Consider the following 21885-nt stretch of genomic DNA (forward strand, 5'->3'; position numbering starts at 1 on the left):
TGTGCATTCTTTCGGCATCGAAACAAAGTAATTATGTATATATCGTTATCGATACCCGGGACAGTATCGTCCAAAAACAGCGCAACTCGCATCGAGCGTTGCGTGTTTGTCGGGTTTACTTAAATATTTTTATTTTTAATATTGCCGCATACAATATTGTTTATCTAATTAATGTGAGTGTAAGGGGCTATGTGCATTTTAGAAATAAATATATATGCAAGAGTATATTTTATATTCATTTGGTATTGCGTTTGCATCTGAGTGTGCGTGGGAGCGTAAACATGAGAATGGTACTTTCGCGCAAAGAAGAAGCATAAAAGAGAATATTTTTTGTGCAAGTGGATGAAAAAGAAAAATTGTGTTGTTAATAGTGCAATTCGAGCTGAATCGTTCAGTAAAGAGTACGTAATTATTTGTCAGGTGTGTGAAATTAGATCGCCTATTGATTGCTCATATACAATTACATACATCATTAGCAATACGCGGCAAATGAGTAGCATCGCGGCAGTGAGTAGCATCGCGTCATTGCTGTACTAAAACTAAAAATTGCCGTATTCGTATTCCGCCATTTTGAAAGCTGCGAGTCGAAAGTGGAATTTGGACGCGTTGCTGGTAAAAAATTTGTTGAAAAATATATAAAAAGTACACAGAATTTGTTAAAAATGCATGTAAATTGTGCACTAAGCTAGCCGGTAAATGATTCTCTATCAATTGTGCGTGTGGGAAAGTGTTTAGCACGTGAATTTTGTGCAATTACAAAATCGCAAAAAAAAAGAAAAAAAAAACGCGAGTTGCGACCGCCACCGTCGCCGTCGCCGCCGCCACAATGAGGAAAAACGAAATGAAAAATATATAGAAATTGAAAAACTAGTGCGCTCTTGCTGTTGCTGCGAATTTAATAACAAAAAAATATTATGTATCTATACATATTTTGTGCGAGCTATACATCGTCTCTTAATCTCTAATATGGATAAATGTATTGCTTCTTCTTGTTGTTTTCGACCAGCGTGTGTATGCTCGTGTCTCTCACTTAGTATATACATGTGTATATGTGTGCGTGTATATATGTATGTTTGCGTGTGCGTGCGCGATAAACGTGTACAAGAAAAAAATTTAAACGTGCAGAATTTCGTATGAATTTTTAAAGCCGATTTACATGCGCGCTTGTATGTGTGCATGGTTGAGTGTGTGCGTATACATATATTTATAGTATCGCTGCTGAGTAAGCCAGTGTCTATATGCGAGAAAGCGAATGATAGCAATAATTATTTTTATTATTGCCAATACGCAAAACATAAATTTATTGTGCAATAATATTTGCACAAATATACACATAAGGTACACATACATTATCAATACAAGCATACAAATGTGTGTGTGTGTGTGTGTTTGTTGCCTTTTGCCGATGCCGAGTGACAATATACACGCAAGGTTCACTGCGCAACGCCCCTGTACCTTTCAACTACTCCGCCCCACACTACTGCAACATGCTGGCTAAAGCCGCTGCTCTGTCTCATCGTTGTTATTTTGCCGCCGCCGCCACAATTTCGTTCGAGTGAGCAAACAAACGAGAGAAAGAGAGAGCGCCAGAGGCCAGCTCCTATAGCAAGCGAATGACATATTTCAACAGCATTATTTCGGTTGCTGTTTTGCAGCAACGCCGCGTTTGTTTGCACAAAGAGTTGAGTTGAGTTTGTGAGTCCTTTAAAGGGTGAAAGTGTATCAAATTTTCGTTTTACTTGAAAAGTTCGTGCAAAATAAATGTGTGAACGAGAGCGGAGCTTTGAACACTTTAAACTCGCAGTTAAAGCTTCCTGCTGTTCTCCGAATACGAGTGCGCATTAAAGTTTAGTTTTGTTTCGGTTCCCCCTTTGTGTCCGGTCAGCCCGTTTTGTTCTATAAATAGCCACCGCTATTGTGACTGACTTCTTGCCCAGTGGCCTGCAACGCCGCCACCGCCTGCATATTGATTGAAAAAAAGGAAGAAGCAGAAAAACATGCATAGTTTGAGTAGTGGAAGGTTGGTGGGGGTATCGATGCCAGTCCCGTTGGTATGTGTGTATGAATGTACATTGTTTTTGTTTTGCAATTTATGCATACATAAATAAATAAGTAGCTACAAATGCGCGCACGTAAAAAAAGAGTTTATAAAACCGTTGCTGCTGTCGATGTCCATAAATATTTTACTCACACACACACACATACAAACAACTTGCTGTGTCTCCCTTCTATGGCCCCCCTTCAGCCATACCCTTGCAGGCCAATGAAATTGGCGCTTGTTTCTAGTTTTATTACAACATTTTTTTCGCTTGTCATGTTTTCCATCGCTGTTTCGTTCTGGCGCCCCTGCTGTACCCGCCAGCAACACAAACACACACACACAGCGTCACAACACTTGTGCTCGCCCGTCTGCGCTGTGTAATCATTTTTTTTTTTTTTTGCTTTTTTTTTGGCACCGCCTCCATCCAATTTTAGTCTATTTCGCATATTTGCATTGTTATGAATTTTCTCTTTCTCCATATAACGATCTTTGTTTTCGGGATGGGCGGGCAAGACAAACTCGAATTAGCTTTGTTTTTATATCGTATGTGTATATACAGACATCATATATACATACATATATATACGTTTATATGTGTTGTCTATGAGTTTTGAACATGAAAATTCCACTTGAAAATTTTCCTTCAGTTCACTCAAGTGAGGCACAATAAATGTTTAGTGTGGATGTGTGTGTATATATACATGTATATGTATAAAGATATCTGCTATCAATGTGCATGCAGTTGTTACCTTTTATAGCACCTCTTCTCTCTTTTCCACTTTTCCGTGCATTGCTGCTAACGTACGCTTATCATTTGTTCATGTTTATTGTGCTTTACCTTTTGTTTGTTGCCGAGTGCCAACATTTAAAATAAGTCAAAGAACAAAAGAAAAGAAAAAACAAGACTAGACACCTGCGACAAGAATTTCACACTTTGAAAATTGCAAAACAAAAATCACCAAAATAGAACGCAGTCCGTACAATTTTTCAATTCCTATGAAACAAGTTTAAAAATAAATACAGTAAATACTCTTGAACGGGAACAAAACAATTACGAAAGCAGATGTTCAAAAGCAACAAAATAAATCAACAATGTTTCAAATAAATTTAAAAATAAATATAGATGTTAAATGAACTATAATGAATTATAAAATACATCTGTTCAGTATTTGCATAGTTTTTTCGCTAGCAAAATTCGTTTGCTCAACGTAGTTTTTGACAACTAAACTAATAATAAATAATGTACAACTTAGTATTTAGTGAGATTCACCCACGGGAGATATACAGTATAGTCTCAAGACACCATAATAAATTTGAACAAAATACAGTAATTTTGATATACTGTTTTAATTAGGAAGGCATCACTGTACATCTATATTCCAATGGGGTGACATGCGAGAGAGGAGGAAGGTTTGCTTGTGCTGCCCCAATGGCTGCTTTGTATCATCGATCGATCTGCAGCCAAATTTACTGACGCGCTTTTGGTCTAAATAAAAAAGAAAAACATAAATCAACGCAATACACAATTTAATTGTTGTGCCAAATGGTTTTTAGCAGCAACAGCAGCAGCAGCAGCAGCTGTCCGCAAATGGCAAAAAGCGTGCGAGCCAATATAAATTGTTTTGATTTTTACTTTTTGTTTTTGTTTCCGACCAAAATGACTTGCAATGCTTGCAGTTTTTTCTTTTTTTCTTTTATATATTCGATTTGCGTCATTCAATCTAAACACATAGAACCGTTTTTTACCCAGGCACTCACACAGAGGAAAGAAAGAAAGATAGAAAAGACACGACAAAAGAAAAGCATTTATTCATAACGAAGAGAGAACAAAAAGCTTTGCTTAAAACGGATCGACAGCAGCTTTGGCTTTGCCGGCTTTAATGCTAATGCATGAGCAGAACAGACGGAAGAAAAAAAGCGCGCGAAATGCGACGTCACGAAGTAACCGTTAATTCAAAGACAAAACAAGTTGCGAACGAGCAGGCGAGAGAGCGAATATTTATAAATAAATAAGCAAATAAAAAAGAAAGAAAAAATCAACTTGCTGTCACACTCTGCTGCTGGCAAACTCCAGTAATTAAGTACAGTACAGCTTGGCTAAAGTAAAATGTATTATACATTTTGGCATGAATGAATATTTCAGAACCTTCTAGTCTACCAATATTCCTACTGTTATTTAAATGTTCCTTTAATTCAATTTGGTTTTATTATTGATTGCAATTCCGAAGTAGACAGTAAAGTCTATAAAGTGCATCAACTTGTAATTTGTGTGTCTGTTTTGCAGCTCCCCCACTTCAGATGACCCCCAACTCAAGCGGAAAGCACACACACAAGTTGGGCTTTCCTCTCTCTCTCCCTCGCACACAGACAACCCACACTCAAACTCATGCTCTTTCTTCCTTCCCCGGCTCGTTTGCTCTCTCGCTCTCTCCTGTTCGGCGTATGACTGTTGACTGTTGCAATGGCGTCATCAGCATTGAGCACTTTAAAAACTTTTTGCCTGCCCCAAGACTCACACAAACACGTACATAAATACATGTGTTTGGCTGTTGTGTGTGAGTATGTGTGTGTGTGTCTGTGGAGTGTGCGCATGACTTGTAAATATGTATATTTAAACGTGTTCCAAACATACACTCACACTCGCGACTCGACTCGCTGGGACTTGTCGGCTCGAGCCATTGCTTCGTTTTCGTTATTGTGGCATTAAGCCAACAAACAATTTAAGCCAACATGAGTTTTTCCTGCCTGAAAAATTGTGGCAAAAAGAAAGAGAAAAACAAGAGTGCTTTAGTCCATCGCCCTCAACTAGAAAACACCCTGTAATAAATAAAGTTTGTCCACATTTCGTTAATATTTGATTAATTTGATTTTAATAGTAATCGATTGCAACAAATCAATATCGATAGATACAAATTAGAATGAGCTGAAGTGTCATCGGGCATAAATTGTTTTATATTGCGCACTCAGCTAGAAATACCCTTCACTAGAACACTTTAAATAGAATATTTACTTATGCTTAGATTTCGTGAATATTTGATTACTTGGTTTTAATATTATTAATATATATATTAATTTCCTTTGCAAATTTATTTGTGACATAAAATATTTATGTGCTGAATAATGCTAATTGCTGATATAAATACGCCCCTCGCTTTTGTCTATTATTAATGGTTCCAGGGTATCAACAAATACATACACACATTAATATTGTTGCTGGTGTTATCGTGCGTCTGTCGGGTTGATAAACCGGTTTACTGCTGGCTTGGCTTGGTTTACCTAAAAAAGATAGACAGAAAGAAAGAAAGAAAGAATGAGATACAAAATGCCATTCGCCATCGCAGTTTGTGCTCGTGTGTTCTTAGTTTGACTTTTTGCTGTTGTTAGACAGCCGGCGACTGTTGCGACTGCTCAGCTCAGGTAGCGACAATAACTATAACAACAACAACAACAAAATGAAGAAGAAGAAGGAGATGAATAGTTGAGCAGTGAAATGTATCTGTTAGATATTACTGTACACTCATCTGTGATTTATGTATAATCGTATATGATTTACTGTTGTGTGTGTGATAATGCGTGCATCTGTGTGTACATATGAGTGAGTGTGTATACATACACACATCAACAGGTTTTTTATTTATTTTTTTTTTAATATTTTTCATTCGACTTTCTCAACTGCGTGGGCGCATGGAACACGTTGCTGCATCCTGTATCAGCGGCACCAGCAGCAGCAGCAGCGGCGGCGGCGGCAGCAGAAGCAGCACAGAAGTTGTTGCCACTAGTTTTTTTGGTTCACTTGCAGAACTGGTTTTTGGCGCGCTTTCAAATCTGTTGTGACTCTCGGTCTGTGGCTTCCTTTCACTGTTCACTCTTCGCGGCTCAACTGTTGCCACACAAATTGCGATCGACCAAATATATATATAAATATATTTCAACGTAATCATTCACAAAAGTGAAATAAATAGCATGCGCAATCTTAAGTAGCAATCAGAAATGTCTTGAAAATTGTTTTAAAAATAAACAAAGCATGGCGAGAGCTCTGCATGAATGCTACAAATACTGCATATATCATATATAATATATACTTATATATATGTATTTATGTCATAATTGTCGGCTAGACATTTGTTGCCATTATCTGGGCATCTGTGCAATTCGTTTATACTTTATTTTGTTCATTTCTATTGCTGACATGGCTATTAATATGATTATGGTTATCATTGTGGTCGTATGGACAATGTACAGCGAACAAAGGCCAAATACATATATTGGACACATACTTTATAATTCCTTAACGCAAAGAAATACCAATTGTGTGCTAAACTAATATTTAGTTTTCAAAGTTGCACTTATCGTGCGACTACTGTATGCTGTTTAGTTCCGAAGTCTACGAGTCTATGATGTGTCTTCATGATGTGATGTGGTTATGACAGCCGACCCATCTGTCTGTTCTGTTAATTCCGACACACACATGCATCTACACTTGATGGCTTATCAATTTTTATTTTTATTTTTGTAAATAAATATTGTTTATGTATGCGAGATATGAATCGTCGTGTGTCTGTGTGTGTGCCTCATAATCGTCTCAGCCAATTCTTAATTGCAATAATTTTGTTTTATTTAGAATTTTTGAGATAACCATTATGATGAAATATAAATTCTGGTATAAGAATGATGCAGTAAACGATACAGATAGGTGTTTCTGATTTAATAAAAAAATTCACGTTTATTTTGGTTAGTCATATCCAAAAAAAACTTAGACACGAAAGCTTCCTCAAGTATTTAGTTAGGTTAAATAAACATGGAAGTACTTGAATTATGCCGATAAGCAAAACAAATACAAAATCAATGAACTTCTCTTTAGTTCATGATTGAGTTTAGGAGAACTGTTTATAAATTTTTATTCATTTCTGCAAGTGTATAATAAATTGTAAACATCTTATAGAATTTTTAGAATAGAAACTTGTTTAAGGCATAACAAAAATCAAACGCAAATATTTTATTTCCCTATTTATATATTCTAAATTGATTTCTTCAGTATGCAAGAACAGGGGGAATTTTTTCGATTTAATTTTTTTTTCACTAAAGATAACATTTAAGCCCCTATGCTCGGGTTTTTAACTTTAGTTATTTTAATTTAATTTTATACTTTTTTCACACCCAAATCACTGAAACATATATTGCCTACAATTAATGCGACCTTGAAGAAGTATATTAAATATATTCTCAACTTGAAAACTCGATCAGACAGAGTCTTTGCTTATCACGAGCGCTCGAACTGTGCCACAGATACAACGACGTTATTCATTTCTGTTCTATTGCTGTTGATAAGATACGGGCAAAAAAAAATACGTCAACTAATCCAAAAATCAAACACAATAGAGAAATACCTGAATAGATGTAGCTGTTGCTGTCGCTGTTGCTGTTGCTTGTTGTCCGTCTAATCAAAGCAAGCGATTTTGATAAGCGCATTTGAAATTCTAGGAACCTATGGAACGAGGGGGCAATGCCATGAGGTATACTAAATCTAGATTTGTTGTTAATGTGACGATAGCAGCTGCTGTTGCAACAACAACAACAATGAAAGATAGCAATACATAACATAAATATATGAAACAACACACGACGCTGACCCAGGCCAGGCCGAAGCGTTATATTTCTATGTTCTTGCTCCTCCTCCTCCTCCTCCTCTTCCTTCTGCCCACTCGACGACTGTTTGGAGTGTGTTTTGGAAAGAGAGGGAGGGGGGGGGGGGGGGTGCGGTGAGGCGGCAGGCAGGCAGGGTGTGCAAACAAATAGTATCTTTATCGCTGACAATTGCGAAATCCAAACGAAAACTTGTCATCGGTGAATATTGTGCTGACACTGGCGCGATTTGTTAGCAATTCGTAAGCGATTTGTTGTTTCTACTTTTGACATCAGATTTCATGTTTTTCCATTTAATTTGCAAGTTGTATTATTTATATATTTATATACATGTGTGTGTGTATCTATATATGTTTTAATGGTGTCTCGCTTATTTATTGTGTACTTGCAGGATTCTCGATTTCAATATGAAGCGCCAAAAATGATTGCAATGTGTGAATCGTCGTCTTGAAAAAGGTTTTGTTTCCGTTGATTGAAATTAAAGCAACTGCTACACGCAACGAAGAAACAATTGCAAATTCAACACACACACACACAACACTGATCCATAAAGCTAGAAGTAAACGTTAAGGGAAGAAATATATATATATATTTATATATATATATATATTTTATATATATATATACATATATATATATATATATATTTATATTCATATATATATATATATAATAAACTTACAGAATAAGCAGAATTCATAATATATATATATATAAAATAAAACAAAATAAATTATGGACAAAAATCTTATGATGCCGAAGCGTTCGCGCATTGATGTCAAAGGCAGCTTCGCCAACGGTCCGCTGCAGGCGCGACCGCTGGTTGCGCTGCTGGATGGACGCGACTGTTCAATTGAGATGCCCATACTAAAGGATGTGGCTACGGTGGCCTTCTGCGATGCACAGAGCACATCCGAAATACACGAGAAGGTGAGTAGCATACATATAGTTTATACATGATTATTATAATTAATATCTTGTTGCTTTGCAGGTGCTAAATGAAGCAGTTGGCGCCTTAATGTGGCACACCATCATCTTGACCAAGGAGGATCTTGAGAAATTCAAAGCTTTACGCATCATTGTGCGCATCGGCAGCGGCACAGATAATATTGATGTCAAAGCCGCTGGCGAATTGGGTATCGCCGTATGCAATGTCCCTGGCTATGGTGTCGAGGAAGTGGCAGACACAACAATGTGCTTGATATTGAACCTATACAGGCGCACCTATTGGCTGGCGAATATGGTGCGCGAGGGCAAAAAGTTTACAGGCCCCGAGCAAGTGCGAGAAGCGGCGCATGTACGTATAGAACATGGGATCTCTTCTATATATTTTATATATGGTATAATAGATAGATATTTATAATATTTCTGTAATCTATTCTGCAGGGCTGCGCTCGCATACGTGGCGATACCTTAGGCTTAGTTGGTTTGGGTCGCATTGGCAGCGCTGTCGCGTTGAGAGCAAAAGCATTTGGCTTCAATGTAATATTCTACGACCCCTACCTACCCGATGGCATTGATAAATCTCTCGGCCTCACACGCGTCTATACGCTGCAAGATCTGTTATTCCAGTCCGACTGCGTTTCACTGCATTGCACGCTCAACGAGCACAATCACCATTTAATCAATGAATTCACAATTAAACAGGTATGCAAACGTGACAACATTCGAATGCATAAGCAAACAATTAGGTGACTAATTTGAATTATAATTAATATAGATGCGACCCGGTGCATTTCTGGTGAACACCGCCCGAGGCGGTCTGGTGGATGATGAGACATTGGCGCTGGCACTGAAACAGGGTCGGATAAGAGCAGCCGCACTGGATGTGCACGAGAACGAACCATACAATGTATTTCAAGTAAGAGATTGTTGTAAAACGAAACATTTTACGCAATCTGAGACGATGCCCGCAGTTGTGCTTGATATGTTTTATGCTAATTGAAATTCATTTCGCATTGACTTACAGGGCGCACTGAAAGACGCTCCAAATCTAATTTGTACACCACACGCCGCCTTCTTCAGCGATGCATCCGCAACAGAGCTGCGCGAAATGGCAGCCACCGAAATACGACGAGCGATTGTCGGCAATATTCCAGAAGTGCTGAGGAATTGCGTTAACAAGGAGTACTTCATGCGCACGCCGCCAACCACTGCAGCCGGTGGAGTTGCGGCGGCTGTTTATCCCGAAGGTAAACTACAAATGATATCAAATCAAGAAAAGTAGTGGGAGGCTGAAACAGATGCCAGGGAGAGAGCGTTACAAACAACATAACAAAAGAAAAAAAAAAAAAGAAGAAAAAGGAAATTAAAAACAAAATTCGAAACAAAAAACCAGAAACAGAAAAAGAAATCAGAAATCGTTTAAACAAACAATCACAATTACACACATACATAAACAAACACACACTAACACACACAAACCACATTAATGCAGCGAGCGTCTACATATATACATACTTCTATTCTTCTGATTCATTTCAAAGCACACATACATATAAATACATATATAGAAAGTGAGAGAAAGAGAGTCGCGTTGAATCAAGATTTCAAGAACGCGTGCTATAAAAGTTGATATATAAGTTAAACAGTTTAAGCTATATAAATATATATATACAGAAATATATATATATATACATATATAAATAGATATTTAGCAACATGAACATGAATTATGGATATGTTGAGTAGAAGGTTTAGAAACGCGACCGATGTTGGGTAACAAGCTATAAATGATAAGACGTATACTAATGACGATTAGACTTACCATATACGCATCGCTAGCAATACAAACTGCAAAGCAAAATAACAACTTTTGCGTACTAACTCAAGAAATACAAAGGAATCACGCTTAGATACGCAGAACACAGTTGGGCATTAAGCAAAACAGCGACCAGGTTTTGGAAATTTGTTTCATTTTCGTTTATTTTATTTTTTTTTGTTTATTTTCGTTTCCTTTTTTTTTTTTGCCAAGTCCTTCACTTTATCAAAAGTGATTGTTGAAACTGATTCCAAATGGTTTTTATTGGAATATGAGTGCAACATATTTATTAACAACAATAAAGTCGTTTTGTCCACCCAAAAATTGAAATAAAGAAATGATCTGGCGCAGACTCCCAACAAAAGCTGTCAGCGTTTGTAGCTAGCTTAAAACTGTAATTTCTTTGTAGAATGTACAAAAAAAAAATTATATATGTGTGTACATGTATATAAATATATATGTATATATACATATATTTATATGCGTATGTAGATATGTATTTATGTATGTATGTATGTATATATGTTTGCATATGTATACAAAATTCATAATTACTTACAGCAAAAGGTGAAAGTAAACAATTTGATGGATTGTTGTTGTTAATTGTTTTGAGACCCCTGCCTCACACACTTAATCTAACTAACGATCTATGCAAACTACAAAAACATAAGAGAAACAGATGAATACTTATAAAGCGAATGTAAGAGATTTTGTTCAAGCACATCTTTATTATATATATAAATATATATATATGCATATATCGTATTATACGTTGTAATATTTACTAACTAACCACAAGCGATAGACATCTTTTATATACAAATATCAGTAGCTTCCGAATGCCTCAAAGATTTTGTAATAATCAAGCGAGAAAACGTATTATTTATAAGAATCAATTGATTTTGCGCCATAAATTACTGACTTTCCGTTAAGATATATTTATATATATATAGCTATATATATGATTTGCTAATCAATTTGAAATTAAAAACACAACCTTTGTAAAAAAAGAAAATATCTCAATGCACTGCTCTATTAAATGCAAAATGCAAAATGATCTCATCATCCGTGTTTATTTTCGCCTTGCCTTAAGATCTTAAATATGCTGAGACCAGAACAGAAGTAATTATTTAAATACGTTTATACACAACAACAACAACACACACACATATATATATATATATATATATATATATATATATATATACTGCACACATACACACACACACACACAAACACACACCCACACAAATTATTGAAAACTACAACACGGCGCGTTAATATAATTAAACCACATCCATAAATAAATATAAAATTAATAATATGAACAGAAAAAAATGAGAGAAAAGTAATATTAATGCATAGTCTATGTACATTTAAAACATAACAGAAATTATATTAAAAACAAAGTAAAAAAAAAAATACTATTAAAGCCCTAGATTTACATTATTGAGGAGAAAATAAGATAAAAAGTAAAAATAAAATTACAAAAAAAAAAAAAAAAAAAAAAAAAAAATACAAAAAAGAAAGGAAACACAGCACATTATGATCAACCGAGTAGTCGGTAAATCTAAGAATTGTTAGCGTGTAAAATGTAAGAATATTTACAAAAAAAAAAAAAAAAACAAACAAACAAACAAAAAACGGCGCAAAGTATAATTTTGTAAAATTTTCGCAATTTAAGTTAAAAATTAAACAATTAATGCAATTGACGCCAATTTTTCACAATTATTCTTTATTAATTTTCGCTCAAGACCAATTCAAGCAGAACATACAACAAACAATATTCCTTATGAGAAAATAATATATAATGAATGCATCAAAAGTTTTATTTCTTATTTTATTGATGTACTTTATTTTGTTTTCAAGCTGACAAAATTTGTTAAATTTCAAGCACAAAACATAAATACGCATAGAAACACACACAAATCTAAATATATATATATTTATATGTATACACCCACACTCGCATATACAAACAAACCCAACACACACAACACTTACACGTATATAATATATATATATATATATAGACACACACAATCCTACGAGTATATAAACAAGCTGCAACAAAATAAAACTGAGCAAATGAAAGGAAATTAATAAGCCTAAGCGTAAAAGTAAAAGTAAAAGAGACAAAAAGAATAAAATACTGTTATTTTGTAATGTATAAAAAATATTTTTAATAACTGTGAAAGCTAAATAAAATTAAACAAAAAAAGTAAAAAAAAAAAAAAATCAATTAAAAACAGAGCAAGTTAATTTCAAGAAAAGAACAACCAACAAAACCTTTCCAGAAAATATAAAGAAAAAAACGAGAGATAAAAGAAAAAGAAAAAACAAATAAAAGAAAAAACTTTAAGAACCAATTTTTGTTGCTTTTGTGTGGCGCATTGCTGCAAAATTGTTTAACAAGTCCATTAGTTAAATTTATCTATTTTTTATTTTTATTTTTATAAATTTACATTTACTATATTTTCGATTTTCGGGATGATGGCATCATTTGAGTGCAGAGCAGAGCAAGCTTTAAATTAATATCGTTAAGATATCGATAAGATACACATTAGACTTAGTTGTTCAAGTTCCACGAAAAACACTAAATCGAAAGTCAGTAATTTATGAACGTTGGCCAACGGAATTGATAGCTCATATTATAGTCTATATAGGTCGCATTGTATATAAAGAAAGAAGCAAGCAAACCAAACAGAAAAAGAAAGAAAAGAAGAGCAGAACACATTTGATCAGCTGGGAGCTAGTTGTGTAGGCGCCTGTTCTGAACTCATTCGCATCTCATATATATATATACATACATACATATTTATAACATAAATAGATATGTGTGTATGTATGTATATATAGCTATTTCCTATTCGCCACTTGTCCTTCTCTTAGACCACACGCAGCCACCACAAAAATTGAGATACAATTCAATATAACCGAAATCTCCCCCACATTCAACTCCCAACTCTTTCCTCTAAAGAATATTAAGATAATACCAAGATAAACAGCAACATATTATTAACTTTACCTAAATACCAACCAAATACAAACAAATCGAAATACAAAACAGGATTAAATGGCGGCTATTATACAGGCGCACTGCAACATCGGGCACACAGCACCACACCGCACGATGGTCCCCACAGTACAACAAATCTTGGCAGCGGCAGCGGCAGCGGCGTCGTCGTCGGCGGCATTGGCAGCAGCGGCAATAGCGCAAGCAGCGCTGCCTTGATTCCGCCGCCACCGACCGCAACCGGCAACAACTCTGTGACAGCGGCTGCTGTCGCTGTGGCCGCCGCGGCGGCAGCGGCTGCTGCGCTCCTGCCATCAACGGTACCACCACAAAATGCAGCCGTGCCAACTGTGCCGCATTTGTCGCCGCAAGTTGGTGGATTGCCGCTCGGGATTGTGAGTAGCCAATCGGTAGGTACCACCAGCCAACAGTGAGTGTTGTGTGCGTGCGTGTGCGTGTATGTGTGCGTGTGCAAAAAAAGAGAGATAAGTACAAACAACAAAATTAATAGAAAACCCACTGAAATATTGAAAATTGTTGTTTGTGCCCCCATATACTGTAAGTGTGTGTGTGTATGTGTGTGGTCTAGCTTGTGTTGTTGTTGTTGTTTCATGTTGTTGTTGATGTTGATGTTGTTTGTTATTATTATATTGGTCATTAGTTGTTGTTTGCCTAGGCTAGGGTCTACTAACACCTCTTACGTTTTATACATACATATATAAACAATATAAATATATATATATACCCTAGTATATATATCATATACATACATACATATATGCATACATGCGTACGTACTATTATAATTGTTGTAATTTGAGAAGTAATGCATTTCTAATTGATATTCACATCTTGCTTTTAGCACCTGAGTGCGCCCGACCCTAATAACCATCTGTCATCGAGCATTAAATCTGAAGTGAAGGTCGAGTCAACGGAGACGCCGTAGGCTGGGCTGGCTGCTGCTGCTGCATCCTTAGCTGGAGGCATAAACAACACACACACACACACACACAACATTTAAAAATTAAATAAATTTAATTAAAAAAAAAAAAAAAAAAATCAACAACAACCAACGAACAGCAACAAAAACTGGTGTGACAACGGGCAGTGGAAGCGCTCACAGGGAGGAGCAGATGGAGCGAAATGGGAGTCCAACAGCTATAGAAACTTAACTGGATAACACGTGCTTACAATGTGATTCTGTAAACTTTTCGTTGTAATCCGCCAATTTAACAAACGAAACGAAGCAAACATAAATCACATGCAACTGCGGCTTACTCTGTGAACAACTGCGCCCAGCCTTTCATTTGAATTTTTCCAAGTTTCTAAGTTATAATTTAAAATACGATACATATTTGCATTACCAACCTTAAAAAAAAAAACGAAAAAAAAAAAACAAATACAAAACATAACAAAAAATACTTAAAAAACATACAAGAAATCCCTTCCCAAACACACACATACACATAACACACACCTCAAAATTAACTACGTATGTATTTAGTATTTAATTTGTAACTATTTAGAATTTTACAGTTACAATTTAAGACTTTTATTTGTATTGCAGCAAATTGTAAGAGAAAAAATATGTTATCTACATATAAGCGCAAAAACAAAACTAAAAGAAAAAAAAAAACAAAAACACAAACATGTTGGAATTTTTAACTTAAAAACAAAATTAGTAAGGAGAGACGAAAAACGCAAGATTTATGGCAAAAACAACTACACACATACACACACTCAAGAGAGACGTTTAGTGCTTAAGATACGTTTAAAGTACATAATAAAAACAAAACAAACGCAGTGTATATGTATATGTGTAAAACATTTTTACATATGCCAGAATCTAAATATGATATATCAGGATATGATGTATGTGGATCCGAATCATATTAGAGCTTTCATAGAATTGGCGTAAATTGTATTTATAGAGTAAGTATATGGAAATGCATGTAAAACTGAGAGTTGCAAGGTCTTGGTCATCTGCTAAATATAGGGAATTATACTTATAAGAGTGTGTGTAGCAAGATTCAACATATATAGGGGTGTTTGTATGGTAATCATCTAGTCATAGTGTCAGTTGCAACGCGCTTTGTATTCTAATCGTCTAGGTAAGGTTATTTCTATGTTCACCGTTTATATAGGGGTATTTATAAGATTTCTGTTTTATATAGGGAAATTTACATTAAGGATTTTAATATGGGTGTCGTAATGGTATTTGCAAAACATATACGGGTGTTTTTGTGGTAGGGGTCCATACAGGGAAATTTGTGTGGCAATCTCTTATCGTTAATGAACTTTTTATGGCTGGTAACGCTTTTAATGAGGGGATTTTTATGATAGGGCTGTTGACGTATACATATGGCAATATATCTATATATATGGTATATATGGTAAGGATACAAAAATCCATAACTATGGTGCTTGCAAATATAATCATTGAACCATATATTCTAATTTTCTATGATTGAAATACAAATTTATTAAAAAATTTCCCTTAAATGAAAAAAGTTTTTTTTTTTTTGGTATGTAAACTTTTATTTGAGTCAATTATACACAAAGTGGGATGTTGAGTGTTTTTCGGGTGGTTCACTATTTTAAATGCTAAATAACACCAGTACTAAATTAGCACAAACTACGCAGCGTCAAACAAGTTGGCTTGTATTTTTAATACCATTTTTTCACGATACAGTTCAAATATGTTTTTGTAGTTATTGTTAATAAAGTACATCTAGGTAGGTTCTTTTTTGTTTTGTTTTTAGTTTAGATTTTTTGTTTGTTGTTTTTGTTTTATTTTTTATTGTAAAATTCCTCAATATAATATGCAACATTTAACATACGGCCATACATACTTCCAATATCGAAGGTCCATCACGTTTCCACTTAGTGTCTAAAATTTCAGAGTTTTTCTACTACGGAATGAATAACATTTACATACATATGGATAAGTCGAAAGATAAAGTGTTTCCAGCTGCTTATGGGCTCGGGCACGTTCACATTTAGAGTTTTGTTCAAAAATAATTTTATGTCTCATGTAATCAACATTCGCTTTGTCTTATCTTTTGTTCTTGTAGCCTGTCCAGAAACCATTTAATCCTGCAACTACGACTTCTAACTGGTCAAAAAAAAAAATGAATAGTAATCATAATAATATATAGAAAGTATTCCTTGCGTGATGTTTCTTTAACAACTATGCAGCAACAGTTTAAAATTAAGTCCTTTTGTAAAACAATTGAATATGAATTGATATAATCGTATTCACAGTCGCGATATCTAAAGCCCAGTACACAGCTATATATATATATATAGATATATATCGTGTACTTGTGCATATCTATTTTCATTTTGATAGTTTCATTTTTGTTGGGTTTTTAAAACCAGGAATATGTTTGAATGTCTTTTCTTTTTTTCTTTTGGTTTGCACACATAGTATATACATATATGTGTACATATACATATATATTTATATTTGTGATTGCGTATAAACACTTTCTATCAAAAGCATCAAGTACTACTGACAATACTTATCATGTCTTCAATGCCCATTTCAAGTGGTGCCGGGCTTGTCACTTAATAACGAAAATAAATTCAACAAATATATATAGAAAAACATGCATCTGAATGAAAGTTAAAAGAAACGCGTCAGACGCGGCCGCATGAAACGAAAGGCGCCATAGACGCCCAGTCCGAGGAGTCCATACTTTAATGTATTCTTACACAGCCGCTGACTGAGGCTGGCCTGTGGTATTTCTAGTATGGCTGGTATCTTCTCGGGATCGACTTGGCCCCACATCTTGGCAATGCCATTGGCATGTCCGATGCCAACTACGCCAACGACTCGGACGGGACGCACCTGATGGGCACCGGGTGCCGCTTGCGGCAATGCCGCCAATTGCAACGAGTGACACAAATAGAGATCACGTTCGCGTACAAATACATCTGAGAAGGCTGGAAACTCGCCAGCCATTTCCTGCATAAGTTTCTCAAGCAGATCTTGCTTCTTGCACTCCTCCACCTCCTCGATGCTGATGCTGTCCGTGAAGGTCAGACGCCACACCAGCTTCATGGTCTGCCACAACGACAGAGCGCGCAGAGCACGATAAAGTGTGATGCGTATAGGTCGATCGCCCAAATGCAAAATGCAGCCGGGCAGCTTGTGTATCTCCTCGAAGGCGCGACGAAACTCACCGCCCGGTGCCATGCCCAAATCCTTGGCAATTTGTGCACTCATCTGCAGCAGCAGAATAAAGAAGATGCCATTGATATAGCCATGGGTCTGCAGAATGCCACGTATCTGCGGGGTATTTAAATGCATTAGAATATAAATATTATGAAGATATGCGTTTGGTTAATTGCCTTGGGTATATTGATATTCTTGGCCTCCTCCAGCAGCGTCTTCTCATCGAGTTTGAGTATGTGTACACGGGAGGGACATAGCTCCACCATGACCACATCTGGACGGACATTGCGAATGACCTGTGGATGGCAATTGAAAACAGATTAACATAAATTGGATTAACTTAAATATAATCGTTGGTATTCTCACATAAGAGACGTCATCCTGTGATTCCTCGCTGAAATGCGCCGTGCCCACCAAGTAGACCTTACTGCCAAACGGTGTATTCAATAGGGTCACAGTTGAGGGTAAATTTTGATCGAATTCCTCCAAAGTATCGTAGATCACAATTTCACGTTTAGTTTGCGGTTGATCGATGACGGCCACAGTCGGCTGCGCCAACTGCAGTTGCCGATCGTTAACTCCATCCGCTGCTGCAGATGCCTCAGCTATTGATATGTCCAGTTTTTGTTTGCTGGACTGCAGCAGGGTGTCGGCTTTGCGGCGTCTCTTGTCTGTGGCATTGTCGGCAACCTTGTTGGGTGACTTTTTCAATATGTTTTTGACCTTCTCGACGGCCTCATTGTTATCGTCGGTGGAGAGTTGCTCAATTAGTACCACCTCCTTCTCGAGATCTTCCTCCTTAATGGAATTCTCATTTATTTCTATAATTGACAAATTGGGATTATCGGTCTTAAATATTGTCTTATTGGCCAGCTGAGACTTTGGATCGACCTCCTCCTGTGAGGTGTTTGTATCGGTGCTCTCTGATTGCAGCAGCAGCATGCTGGCATTGATTGCTGCAGCATTTGATGAATGGGAGACAGAAGACGGCACACCATAGGTGTTAAAAGCCGCTATTTCCTCTAAATTGCCATTTCCGTTTCCGTTTCCATTGTGGACATCGAAATTCTCAGCATTCAGCACTTTGTGGCCAAAACTTGTCTGTCCTGCACTCTGATTGAAGTCTCCGTTTAGGCTTTCTGTGAATTCAAAACGAACGTGTTGTCGATTAATACAAAATATAGATGATCTGAAAATGCTTTTGGAATGGTGGAAATGGAAATTAAAAATGGTGTGTCGCCTGCTCGTATACGGCCTTCAGCTCAGCCAAATACGCTGATGTAGATTCATGGTCTGCGCAATGTTCGTGCATGAAATTCTGGAACAAATCGAAGCATCTCTGTCTGATCAGTGAAGACTTCCACTTTCGAGACTGCTCACATTTGTCCAACTTCGCCTCATATTTAGCGACCAGCTTTGAGCGCAGATCTGCCTGTTTTTTACTTATAACGTCTCTCAGCTTTAGCTCTTGTGCTTGGTAGGCCTGCATGCGTAGCGTGTGCATGGCTTTGGCCATCTCCGCGTCGATGTGCACACAGTGCTCCATCAAGGACTGATCTTCTGCGAAGGGCACGAATATCTGCACTAAAAGCTTGTGCGGAAATGTGAGGCGTGTTTGCGCATTGATCGCCAAGTTGGTGGAGTTGATGAGTTCCTGTTTGATGTTCCGATTGAAGCATTCGTTTCGCTGATTTTCTTGGGCCTTTTTTTCAATTTGCTGCTCCAAGTACTCGTTCTCAATGCTCAACGTAGAGATATGAAGTCTGGTGGTGTTCAGCTTTCGCTTAAGTGATGATTGCTCAAGCTTCAGCTCGTTGTGCTGCCGCAGCAGCTGCTGATGCTGTTGCTCTTGCGGACTGCACACAAGCGGCTCTGGGTCAGGTTGTGTGTCGGGGTCGCTCATCTTTGCATATGTAGTAATTTAAGCACTGCCGTAGAGCTGACGAATGAAGCGCCAAGGCCAACTTAACAGTTGAAATAGTTCCCTCTGCCAATAAACGATATATATTTTGAGCTGCTTAATATATTACTTACCATTGCAGGATTTATAATTTGCTGTCGCTGGGGATAGCTGATGATCCAGGGCGCTGTCATAGAACGTGCTATCGCCAATATACGATTTGCTCTTCTGTTCTGGTGTTCCCATTGTCGAGTCGCTTGAAGTTGATGCTGATATATCCATTTGTGCACAGTCGGTGGTTTTCTATATATATAATTATATATATATAGTGGGTGTAGTTGAGCTACGTGTGCGTGTGCCTGCGTGCGTGTGTGTGTGTGTGTTTGCACAGCTGCTGCCTTGGAAGAATTGGTTACGGATTGAAATTCGGTTTCAGTTTGGTTGCTGTTCCTTCACCCACGTCTGTACGTATCAATTTATTTTTGTAAGTATATTATTTGTGTGTACGTAGCTCGGTCATCGGTTGATTTTGTTGTGGTGAGTATGGCATTCGGTGAATAACTGTAAGTGTACAAAACAAAATATAATGAGAGAGGGAGAGATCAGCTGAGAGGCACCAGTAGATAATTCCAGTCGACCTCCTATCACGAACTTAAAATTTCAAAGATTCTGCGTACGTGTACATGTTTCTCGATGCTAAATACAAAGCCTAGTGTCGCACTGGCATATGGATTTAAAAAAAACACATGAAAATAAACTGATACTCAGGTTGTTTTTTAAGATATTATCAGCAGCTGCTATCGACACTATTTTGACTTTGTTTTGCTTTCGTCAGCTAGCTGTACATGCACATACACACACATACATACCCACAAAGGCATGTCTGTTAGTATGTATGTATGTATGCTTGTAGCGAATGCATCAACTTACCTGAAAGTCTTGTATTATTGTGTGCAGATCTATAATTGACGTACAATTTATGCAACTGGGTGTGTTGTGGTCTGCTGTGGCTTTGCACTTGCTTGCATTTGTTTTGTATTAAACGAGAAACCAAAAAACTAAAGAATGAAATTGTGATTGTGGCAAACTGAGCTAGAGCGTTCGCTTCTTCTTGCTAGCGTGAGCCAGTGCTGCCTATAAACTTCAATTAAAATTATAGCTCAAATTAAACACAGTGCACAGTGCATGATAAGTGGAATTTATTTTGTGGATATATGTTTAAGCGTAGAATAGTATTTCGTACAGTAATTGTTGTAAGGAAAGGTATTGTATTGATTCTATACATTCTTATCACAAAGATATGAGCAACAAATTTTTGCATGATGTCAATGGCTTGTCATACAATTATTTTTTTTCAATTGTGGTACAATATGGAAACACTGTTCATAAACAGCTGTTCGCCGCGTTTTGTAGGGACTTTACTGCAGAAAAAGTTAAATTTAAATTTGTTTAATAAAAATGTTAGATGACGCGCCAGAGGAGCCCAACAAGGTAAGCGGAAACAGAAGATTTTAATATGTAGTAAATATTGATTGATTTGTGCTTAATTCCTTGCAGAGCTTCTATATATTTGGACGCGATGTTGCTCAGATACCTTGCTTTCGTAACAGTTTTCTTTATGGCATCAGCGGCGGCATAGGTGTCGGTGTTTTGGCATTTTTGGGCACCTCCCGACCCCACCTGGCCACACATATTGGTTTTGGCTCTTTCTTTTGTGGCACAATAGTCTATTGGATGGCCTGCAGGTGAGTCGCAATAGGTTATGGGCGACATGCATTCTTATCAACTGCTTCCCCCTCCAGGTATCAATGGTCGGTGCGGCGCTTCGAACAACAACAACTGCGCGAGGCCATGCGCCGGCAGGCCATGTACGAGGGCACAAAAGTCGAGCGTGAGCTGGATATTAAGTCGGCGTAACACGTCGGATATATATTATATATACGAGCATACTTCGATAAACTGGCTAAATCTGTAGATACATTAAGACGAGTTGTAGCTGAATCATTTTTTGTATGTATATAAGATGCTATCATATGTAAATTGTTTTAAGATTCAAAACTTTACTGTCGAGAACGTTTAATGCGCCGAGTGGTATATATTATTATGGTATATACATATACGCGCGAAAATATATATTTCAATGAACACTAGCGATAAGGCACAATTGTAAAATATTTAAATGCAAAATGCAAATACTAATTGCCTTACGGCATAAGCATAAATATATGTATTTGTATAATAGCTCTGTAAGTTAGTTTAAATAAATTATGTAAATTTGTTAAAGGAATTTAGAGCTGACGTTGCTTTAGCATAACAAAGGTTTTAATTATTTTGTTTGCTGACA

General features: G+C 36.7%; 4 protein-coding genes across 20 annotated transcripts; 2 read left to right on the forward strand and 2 right to left on the reverse strand.

Moving 5' to 3' along the window:
• The first annotated feature begins 50 nt into the window (after positions 1-50).
• On the forward strand, positions 51-14520 carry CtBP (C-terminal binding protein). Of its 15 annotated transcripts, none has more exons than XM_089470031.1 (9): positions 98-173; positions 8076-8140; positions 8369-8614; positions 8676-8981; positions 9071-9331; positions 9405-9545; positions 9654-9876; positions 13516-13871; positions 14324-14520. In XM_089470031.1, exons 3-9 carry the CDS (start codon positions 8420-8422, stop codon positions 14405-14407), a joined length of 1566 nt encoding a protein of 521 aa, XP_089326157.1. In that variant the 5' UTR covers positions 98-173; positions 8076-8140; positions 8369-8419; the 3' UTR covers positions 14408-14520. The 15 variants fall into 15 exon arrangements, with proteins under 15 accessions (XP_089326332.1, XP_089326157.1, XP_089326071.1 ...); XM_089470071.1 differs by lacking the exon at positions 98-173 and adding an exon at positions 325-401; XM_089469993.1 differs by lacking the exon at positions 98-173 and adding an exon at positions 345-420.
• A 253-nt stretch (positions 14521-14773) lies between these two features.
• Positions 14774-20689, reverse strand: LOC108617293 (uncharacterized). Of its 3 annotated transcripts, none has more exons than XM_089469719.1 (5): positions 20516-20689; positions 19676-20102; positions 18008-18780; positions 17818-17937; positions 14774-17755 (listed from the first exon to the last, which is right to left on the reverse strand). In XM_089469719.1, exons 2-5 carry the CDS (start codon positions 19821-19823, stop codon positions 17090-17092), a joined length of 1707 nt encoding a protein of 568 aa, XP_089325845.1. In that variant the 5' UTR covers positions 19824-20102; positions 20516-20689; the 3' UTR covers positions 14774-17089. The 3 variants fall into 3 exon arrangements, with proteins under 3 accessions (XP_089325845.1, XP_017868522.1, XP_089325893.1); XM_018013033.2 differs by having other exon boundaries at positions 20472-20689; XM_089469767.1 differs by lacking the exon at positions 20516-20689 and adding an exon at positions 20219-20373.
• Positions 18787-19668, reverse strand: LOC108617406 (uncharacterized). The gene has a single exon (XM_018013202.2). It carries the CDS (start codon positions 19542-19544, stop codon positions 18864-18866), a length of 681 nt encoding a protein of 226 aa, XP_017868691.1. The 5' UTR covers positions 19545-19668; the 3' UTR covers positions 18787-18863.
• A 196-nt stretch (positions 20690-20885) lies between the features above and the next one.
• l(3)87Df (cytochrome c oxidase assembly factor COX20 lethal (3) 87Df) lies at positions 20886-21828 on the forward strand. The gene is made up of 3 exons (XM_018013235.2): positions 20886-21032; positions 21099-21286; positions 21344-21828. Exons 1-3 carry the CDS (start codon positions 21000-21002, stop codon positions 21456-21458), a joined length of 336 nt encoding a protein of 111 aa, XP_017868724.1. The 5' UTR covers positions 20886-20999; the 3' UTR covers positions 21459-21828.
• Positions 21829-21885: the final 57 nt, after the last annotated feature.

This window comes from Drosophila arizonae, chromosome 2, assembly GCF_054131065.1.
Source record: "Drosophila arizonae isolate 15081-1271.41 chromosome 2, UAZ_ARI_1.0, whole genome shotgun sequence".
Classification (NCBI taxonomy): domain Eukaryota; kingdom Metazoa; phylum Arthropoda; class Insecta; order Diptera; family Drosophilidae; genus Drosophila; species Drosophila arizonae.